Source organism: Leishmania major, chromosome 26, assembly GCF_000002725.2.
Source record: "Leishmania major strain Friedlin complete genome, chromosome 26".
In the NCBI taxonomy this organism is placed as follows: Eukaryota; Euglenozoa; class Kinetoplastea; order Trypanosomatida; family Trypanosomatidae; genus Leishmania; species Leishmania major.
Window position 1 is genome coordinate 770,474 of NC_007267.2, and position 9,527 is coordinate 780,000.

The 9,527-nt window shown below is 56.7% G+C and overlaps 1 protein-coding gene across 1 annotated transcript; it reads left to right on the plus strand.

Moving 5' to 3' along the window:
* Window positions 1-1,720: 1,720 nt before the first annotated feature.
* LMJF_26_1960 (conserved hypothetical protein) lies at window positions 1,721-4,144 on the plus strand (the record flags this gene model as incomplete). The annotated part of the gene is made up of 1 exon (XM_001684150.1): window positions 1,721-4,144. The coding sequence occupies one exon, from the start codon at window positions 1,721-1,723 to the stop codon at window positions 4,142-4,144; it is 2,424 nt and encodes an 807-aa protein (XP_001684202.1).
* Window positions 4,145-9,527: the final 5,383 nt, after the last annotated feature.

Here is a 9,527-nt window from a genome sequence, read left to right on the forward strand (position 1 = left end):
TGTCTTTTCATTTTCGCAGCAACAACCCAAATACCCCATGTAGGCACGCATGTCTCTCCTCGCACATACCACAGCTGTGCAACCGCATCTTCTACAGTCTGTTGCCTCTACATCCCCACCCCCTCCCTTCTCTGCTTCCGTGTGCAGATGAGACGGCAGGGTGAGGGACGTAGATGAGGCGGTGTGCACGTGGGAGCGTATCTGACCTTGTCTCGTAGAGGGGCGCCACAACAGCCGTATTAGCATGTCTCGGCCGCTTTCCCCGTTTGTTTTTTTGTTTTTTTTTTTTTTCGTCTTACAACGAGAATCTCGCGTGCGCTGCCTCTTCGTTTCATTGAAGTCCCTTCCCCCCCCCCCCCCCCCCCGTACGCGCTGGTGTAGCAGCCGCAGTGGCCGCAGCTGCGGGTGGGGCGAGGTGCGTGGCTCCTCATCCCTCCTGTGTATGTGTGTGTTTCTCGTGATATTGGCGCGTATGTTAGAGCGTGCGCTTCGCATGCTTTCATTTTGTTTTGTGGTTTGTACGGCACATACTCGCATGTCGCTGTTATGTGTTGTGTGTTGTGTGTCGGTGCCGTACTTGTCTCCCTCCACCCATTTCTCTTTCCTGTTCTGAATTTTTTTTTTTTGCTTCCCGCAGCCCTTCGTTCCGAATCGCTCACTAACTTGCGTTTCCAAGCATAAAGCGGGGTAGGCACACACTGCGCGAAACGCAGAGTCGGGGGAGGCATCGTGCTCACGATGGGTGATGCCATGCGTGACTTTCCACGTCTTCCGCATACAAAAGCGATTCTAGTCCACCTCTCGAATGAAAGCAAAGGAATCAACGGCGGGCCAGTCTCCCCCTACATTCTCCACCCCACTCAGCCGTCTCCAACACAAGGGCCGAGCTGTACAGGGGACCCGCGGTATACGAACCGGACCGCGCATGTAGAGTGAGAGAGGGCGGATCGAGGCTGTCCTATGTTTGGTATGTCTATCTTGTCTTTCCGTCTATTGTGTCTATCTCGGCGTGCTGTGTAGTCATTGTGAAATCGAGCTCACCTCGAGCGCTGCCTTTCATGTCTGTCTAATCAAGCGGAGTCCTCTTGAACCCTCTCCACGGTATCCTGCACTCGTGTGCCGCACGATTGCTGTGCGACGCGGTGCAGTCGTGCCCTCTTTCCCCCTTTTCCTTCTTTTTTGCGTTCCTCTTCAGCTGCCACCGCTCCCGTCCATGCGTCTCTCTCTCTCTCTCTACCAACTCCCCTCTTTCTTGCACCACCACCGCCACTGTCACGACCATCATCCATCTCAAACCGCTTGTCGTGGTGACTGCATCACTTCGCACGACTGCCCACGCAGGTTTACCCACACTCGTGTCTGTTTTTGTTTTTGTGTGTGTTTGTGTGTGCATCTCGGTTCTCCTCCTCTTCCCACAGCAGTATAACGGCCTCCTCCCCCTCTCGGCCTCCTGTGGCGCACATCTCCTCCGGACGTCACACCACCTACACACGATTGATTTTTGTTACGGGGGAGCTCCCGCCCTCGTATTTCGCTTCCGCCCCTCACACAAGCGCACGTTCCGCTGGCTGGATTGCCTGTGGTCATTTCCCGTCACCACCATCGCCGCCAAACTCGCCTGTTTTGAAGAGAGAGGAAGGGAAGCGTGAGATACCGACATACGCCACCCCGCACCCCACAAAACCCGCACGTGACGCACGACCCGATCGCACACAAAAAAATGTCTGAAATCTCATTTAGCGAGATGAGCCTTCATGAGGTACCGCTCGCATCGGAGGCGACCCCGTCCAGCGCCGTGGTGCTGGGCGGCCGCACCGACCTGCGCGTTGGCGACTTTGTTGGCTTTCAGCGCATCTCGCCAAGCAAGGAGTGGAAGCTGTCCCTCGGCAAGGTGATCGCCTTGCCGACGGCGCTCACCGTCAAGGTCGCCCATTTCGACGCGGTTAATGAGACGACGGTGACGCAGGACCCCATCTCCGAGCAGATGGTTCGCCAGAAGGCTGCGGAGACACAGAAGATGGATATTTGGCACAACCGCGAGGCACTGCGGGAGAACCTCGCCCAGGAGTCCGCAAAGGAGAAGGCCGCGACGCAGCGCCTCCTCGCCGCGCGCGACCAGACAGTGACGCGTCAGATGGCCACCGGCGATAAAGTGACGGCGTCGCTGGAGAATCTTGACAATGCCCGTCGCCGTCTCCGCGAAGTCCCGGTGAAGGAGTGGGGTGCGCTGCGCAGCTCTTACCTTCCATCCGCCGAGATTCTCGGCGTGATGCGCTCCGTCATGCTCATCCTCTACGAAGACAGCGTCACTAAGTGGGAGCACATCCAGGAGGTGATGCACCGCCAGGATTTTATGGAGCGCATATTGGGCTGGGACTGCACTGCCACCCCCATGTCGCTGTCGCGCCGTAAACGGATTGTTGCGCTGTGCGCCGGCAAGGATGTGGAGGGCGCTCCTTCGAAGAAGCTCCATCCCTCAGGCACCCGCTCGCGGTCCCCGTCCCGCCCGCTCGTAGTTGCGGCGAAGAGCACGAACCCGAGCAACGTTGTCATCCTCGACAAGAACGTTCGCACCTGGATCAACGCGCAGCTCAGCTGCTCTGAGGCTGCTCGCGAGCAGGAGATGATGATCAACAGCTGCTTTGCCGAGCAGCAGGAGCAGCGTGCGCTGCTGCGCGAGATCAACGACATGCGCGTGGGCATTTCCACCATAGAGGTGCAGATGCTGGAGATGAAGAACGCCATTCTCGGCATCGATGACGCACCGAGGCCGATCATGCCGCTCGACGCGTACCCGACCGACACCACCTTCTACAAGCGCACCTACCCGGACGCGGACGGCCGCTTTGTGCAGGAGATCATTCTGCGCGAGGCCGTCATTCTCAACTTCGGCCCCATAGCCGAGGAGGATGCGGAGGGCTACGTCCGCCTGAATTCCGCCCAGGTGGAGCGCCTGCGCGACGCTGTTGTCAGCACCAACGTGCGCCACGACGCGGAGGAGATGGAGGAGCTGCTGGCCCGAAAGGAGCGCGAAGAGGAGGAGATTGCCGAGCTCAAGAGCCGTATCAGCGAGCTGCGCAATAAAGTGTCGCTCACAGCGGAAGAGGAGGAGGAGCTGGCGCAGCTGGAGAAGCTTCTTGCCGATGCTGAGCGCCGCCACCACGCAACACTGTCCCGCATTGCCGACCTGTACGCCTGCGGCCGCGGCGCACGCGAGATCACGCTGGCCATTAAGCGTCCCGAGTTCCGCTACACCCGTCTGCACTGCAAGATGTCCGGTGACTGGGAGACGATCCTCAGCGACGCGGAGCGCTACAGCGAGATGATCGCCGCCTTCTGCGACGACGTGTCCACCTTGCTCAACATCCCTGCCAGCTACGTGCTCGACATCGATACCTGCTGCGGCTCTCTGCTGATCGACTTCACCGTGAAGCACAGCGGCGATCTCGACGATGAGCAGCTTCAGGATCTTGTCAACAAAGGCTGCTTTTCTGCCCTCTGCATGTTCTACGAGAAGGTTACGTTCAAGAAGACGTCGCCTCTCAACACGAGCCAACAGCAGCTGGCGTACGATCTGGAGCAGCGCTTGAATGGGCCGGCGCCGATCTCCGGCATGGGCATAAAGCAGATTCTGACAGACTACTACAACGCCGACGGCACGCTTGACGAGGAGTTCAGTGACGAGGTGAAAGCGCACAAGGACTACCGCAAGGCCCTCATCACGATTCCGCCTCTCCGAGAGGACTACGACGACGTGACTGTGCGCGGCCCCTTTGAGCAGCACGCCGAGGATGAAGGCGAGGCGCTGAGTGCGGCGGTGCCGGTGAGCATCATGGCGTCGTCGGTGGCGGGTAACCGGAACAAGGGCGAGGATGAGCTTGCCGGAGCGACACAGACGAGTATAGATCTTACCGACACGGGAGCGGCTACGCACGATATGACGGAGTCGGCGCCAGCGATGGAGGTACACAGCCACGACATGAATTTGTCCTACAATCCACAGCCCGCTGTAGATGCCGCCGCTCCTGCCGCTCCTGCCGCTCCTTCCGTTTCTGCCCCCGCTGAGAACGTGGGGCAGCCCGGAGTCCCCAACACAGACGCGGGCAGCCTTTCCAGGTCGTCTGAAATGTCTAGGGTGAATTAGTTGTGGAGCAGGCTCGGCTCTGCTGCCGCCGCTGCTGAAGCTGAGGTGTGGGCTACTTCGTGCGGGACTGCCGAGAATGAGGTGGCGTCTGTCTACTCCAGCACTAAGGCGTCTTCTGCCGTAACTTTGTCTACGTCGTCGTCCGCGTCAAGGATGTTTTTCAAAATGTCTACGAAGAAAGCTACACTGTAGGAAAATGTTGCGGGTGAACTCTAGCCATCGCACGAAGATGCAAGAGTGAAAAGCAAGAAACAGCAGCGCTTGAGAGACTACAGTAGTGCGGATGGTCAGCGGCTGTACGAGGACCAGTGCGCGCGAAGGAAAGTCAGTTTTGATGTCGCATCGCGGATTCGCTTTCCGTTTGATTGGTTGTGCCTGTTGCGAGGGATGGTCTGCGCGTGTATGGCGGTTTGTCTGTATCTGCCCATGCGCGCCTTCGTCCCTCTCTCGATCTGTCTGCCTGTTATTGGTGTGCATGTGCATACGTGTGCACGTCGTCGTCTTCGTTGTCTTGTATGTTTTTCTCTCTTTTGTTTTGCGTTGGTTGGTCGTTTCTACCCCCCCCTCTCTCTCCTGTATCGGTGATTTCACTTCTCTCGTCTCTTTTCGCCCCCCCCCTCCTCCCTTTTTTTTGTTCGTTTCATCGATGCCTCGCGTGAGCCGTCGTCGCTCTCCTTTTTTTTTCGTTGTTTTCGTGTTGGTTTGTTCAACTCGTACGGCCGGTGCTGTGTCTTCTGTCTTCCCCTCCCCCCTGCTTGTGGCGAACCCAACCCACGCGCCGCAGGAAAGAGAGAGGGGCACACATGTACACACACACACACACACACACACACACACACACACACACGCACACACAGCACCGCTGAACGGCAGATGGAGCCCTGTATTAGCACATTTTGGACCCCTTTTTCTTGCCGCTTCCCTGTACTCCACATGCACCTGTCTTCTGTGTGTTTTTCCTTCTTGTTTCCCGAACTTTAGAGGGTAACTTTCTCTTTGTCGATGAGAGCACACCGACGCTCGTGGCTGTTGTCGTCCGTCTTTTAGTGATGTTGCCGGCGTGACGGTCATGGCTAGGCCCCTCTTTCATCTCTTCCCTCCCTACCCTTCTCCTTCTATCTGTGCCCGTGTACGTGCCTGTGTGCGAAACTACGCTTCTATTTTGATTGTTGCTCAAGTGGCGTCCCCCCTCTGATGATGCTGCTCATCTCACCGTGCTATCAGGGCCCCATGCACACTCTGTGGGGGAGGCCACGAGGCTGCAGCCTGGCCTCGGGTATCGGTCGCGGACTCTTAGTGTCGGCGGACAGGTCTGGACTGGCGCTGTGCCCGAGAGAACTGCGACCATGGTCGAGTTTGTGCCATTTCCCTCCGATCTGTGCTGACGATCCAACAGATGTACGCGTCCATCTGCAGATATAATTTTGTAAGCAACGCTGTGATGGCGCACATCTCGCCCGCGCTGCATGTGGCTTCCCCCATCGGATGCCTATCGCTGCCCCTCTATGCCCCCACCCAGATGGACAAGCTGTGAATTCTTTGTGTGCAGGTACACGTCTATCCACTGCCCCCTTTCGCTTGGGCGCGCCCACTCTTTTCAGAGGCGTGCAGATGCAGGAGAGGGTGGAATGCCCCTCCTGCTTCCACAGACTCATAGCAGCTTCCCGCCTGTCGTGGCACATGCGGGCAAGCCATCCCGACACGCCCCCGAGGCAGCGACGGAAATGGCAGATGCAGGCAGTGAGTCTCCCCTTCCGACAACACCGCCGTCCTGGAACAGGCCCCGGGATGCAGAAGTGCGAGCACTGTGCGCAGGGGCTGCCATCCACAGCTGACACTGTGTGCCACATCCCGTCACGGCATGCAGAGGGCAGAAAAGCACGGACGATGGACGGAAAAGTCGGGACGCGATGCACACCGATCAATCTCCTAGTGCGCGTGTGCGAGGCATGCGGCATCTCCTACATCCGACCAGGTCTGCACTGATGAGGCACAGATGCCGGAAGCATGATCAGAGCTTCCCCGAGTAGCACCATCGAGTTCTCCAGACTCCAGTGTGGAGAGTCTCCACGTCATACTACGGCATGCCACGACTTGAAGCAACGAGGAGAGAGACATGGCACACAGACAGGGTGTAAAGGGTCTCAGAGGGTCCTGGCCTGAGGCTGGCCGACTTCCTCCTTGAGCTCATCCGGCATGCACCTGGACCACGCCCTGCTGCCTGCACGATGGGACACCACCGTCTCCGCCATCGCCCAGACCCTGAGGCTGTCCCGCCTGGACTGTGGCATTCAGTCCACCCGGGTCTCTGTGTGGCGCCGATCGTGCGGCACGCATCGGAAGAAGGAACGAGGAAGGACGGCAGGAGTCCGTACGGCGCATAGCTCGATTCGACGGCAGGCGGTTCGTCCTAGACGACCCGGATATAGCCGTAGGGGAGCGCCGGTAGATGAGCTGTGGCTGTATGCGTCTATTAGCTGGCGAGCTCGTGAGAGAATGACACGCTTGAGGAAGCACATATATTTACATGTATATGTATATATCGAGTAGCCTCCCGTTCCCACCTTTTGCCCGCCGTTCCGCAATGAGTTGAAAGGGATTGACATCCTCATCACCAGAATGTCTCCCCCATCCCTCCCTCCCTCTCTCTCGCTCGCTGTTGTACTGCGCGTCGTTTATCTACTGCTCTTTTTTTGTGTGTGTGTGTGGGTAGGTGCCTGTCACCTCTCTCGACATTGTTCGCCGTACATCTGAGCCTGCGCATGCGTGCTGTATGATGAGGCGCAGGCCATTTTTTCACTACATCGTCGTCCTCGTCTCTCTCCCTTTCCATTCTCTCTCTTTGCAAGTCCGTCTTTACGAGGGAATGCCTTTGTGTTGTCGCGCAGCAAGAGCGTGGACACAGGCCACAGGGTGTGATGGCAGGGGTGGCGGGCGATAGTAACATTTTCTGTTGTTGTTCTTCCGTGCGGTACATGAAAGATGCCTTTATTTATATAGGTGCGTGTGTGTGTGTGTGTCTTTATTTGTTTCTCTTCCTGTGTGCGTTTCCATTCCTGTACCGCCTGTCACTTAAGACCTCCCCTCTCCTCCCCTCCCCTCCCCTCCCCTCTCTTCTCTTTTCAGTGTGTATGTGTATGTGTGTGCGTGTGCGATGGTGGTGGTGGTGGGGGGGGAGGGAGGCGCCGTTTTTCTGTCGCCATCTCTCTCTACTGTTTATTTTCTTATGCCTGTCGATCTCTCTCTGTGCGTGCGTGTTTTTGTATGTGCGTCTCTCTCTCTAAACTTTCTGCACCCCTCATTTTTCGACCTTCACTGGCTCCACGTGTCGAACAGAAAGAAAAAACGAATTGATGGGCTGCCTGTGTTTCTCTTTCGCTCACCGTACCGCCAACCACGCGTGCATCAGCAGTAAGAGACCTCGACGAGACGCACTGGGAAGAGTTCGCGAGGGAAAGGGAGAGGAGAGAGAGCGCAAGGACGCAAGTGTCCGTATTTGTTTGTGTGGCCATCCTGGGCCCCTAACTCTCTCTCTTGCCCTCCTCCCTCCCCCGAAAGTGCCTGTCTTCTCCCCCTCGCCTTCCCCTCCCCTTGATTGTGATGGGAGTCGAGAGGATTGCGCACGATGGGCATATGGATTGTGTGTCGTTGTTTTGGTTGCTCTCTCCTTTGCGGTTTCCTGTCGCTGATGTGTTGTTGTTGTTTTGGTGTAGTTTGGTTGTGCCCCCCATTTCGCCGTCGGGGTGCATTCCTTCTCGAGGTTGTCTAGCAAGCACGCGTGCGGCACGCGCGTACGCACGTACATACACGCATAATTGTGTACTCAACGCCGTCAATCGCGACAGCGTCGACCTCTCCACACACACCCAACTGCCATGCGCGCAACGTGTACTCTACGCAGAATAGAAGCGTTCCCCCACCCCCTCCCTTGTGTAAGTATGAGTGTTGCCAGCATATATATATATATATATATATATCTGCATATATAAATCCATGCATATTGTGAATATGTATAGGCAGGTATATATCCGCGCGTTTATGCATATGCGTATGTGTGTGTGTGTGTGTGATGATGATAATGATGATTAGCTCTCCCTCTTTTTGTTTGTTTGAGTGATCCTCTTCTGTTTGCAAAACACACACACACACACACACACACACACACACACACACATACGCGTCACACACACGCTGCGAAGCCGTGAGCCCCTCAAACAAATTTCTTCGGTTTGATATCCCTCCTCCCCCTCGAGCAAAACAACAAACAAAGGAAAATGTAGGCCAACCAACAAGAAAAGGAAGCAGAGCAACTAAACAGCCCACACGCGCTCCGGAGCGTTGTAGATCAGCAGCGCACACGGTGCGCACATGTACTTCTCGTTCTTTTTTGTACATTTTCGTTGCCCGTTGGCGGGGGAAGAGGAGGGCCCGTGCGGCTGACGGGGTGCGAGAGAGAGAGAGAGAGAGAGAGGGGGGGGGCGGGGTGAGGAAAAGGCGGTCCCTTTTCTCGCTCCTTCTCGTCGTGACATCGATGAGATGCGCAAGAGACGATGCCACGAAAGGTTGTCCTGGGAGAAGGTGTGTGTGTGTGTGGGGGGGGGTCACGGTGGAGAGAGGAAGGTCCAGGCCTTGGTTTTCCTGTCTTGATGACCGCACGTAGTTGCCATCACCTGTGTGGGCTTTGAAGGCACTTCTTCAACCCCCTACCCCTCGCGCCCCGCTCCGCTGCCAGAGACTTCGACGGCTTTATCCCCGTCCCTCACTCTCGCTAGGCCACCGCACCAGCTTCGATGGGCACCTTCCTCTCATTGCACCCTAACCCTCCTCGTCACCGAGGCGCAAGTGGGGATGTAGACACAAGCAAACACAACCGAAAGAAGAGAAGATGCAATCGTGCTCGTCTCGGTGTCGGTGTCGTCGTCCGCTGTGCAGTTTATCGAGCACCGGTTCTATCCTTCTATCCCTTTGTTGGCTCTGTTTTCTGTGGGTGTCTTCGCTTGTGTGCACATGAGTCATCGCATCAAAGAAGTGTTCGGGGTGGTGGGGGCGACTCACGCCACGGTGCCTCCTTTCGCAGGTTTTTGCTGTTGCTGCTGCCGCAGCAACAGCTGCGGCTCGCTCTTTCCCTCTCTTTGTCACGGCGCTGAGTAGCCGTAATTCGCTTACCCCACTTCGTCCATCATCACAGAAGCGTTCGACAACTAACAAGTAGATCAATAGCGTATAAAGCGCACAGGATCACCGTCATTACCTGCCATCATCGCTGCCACTACTTCATAGGCAAAGCCGAGCACAGCACTCTCGAAGGAGCAGACTAGGCCACATGCTCACTCAACGACTTATAAGGCAGCGCTGCCTTGGCAAGGCGTGCCATGTGGGGCTC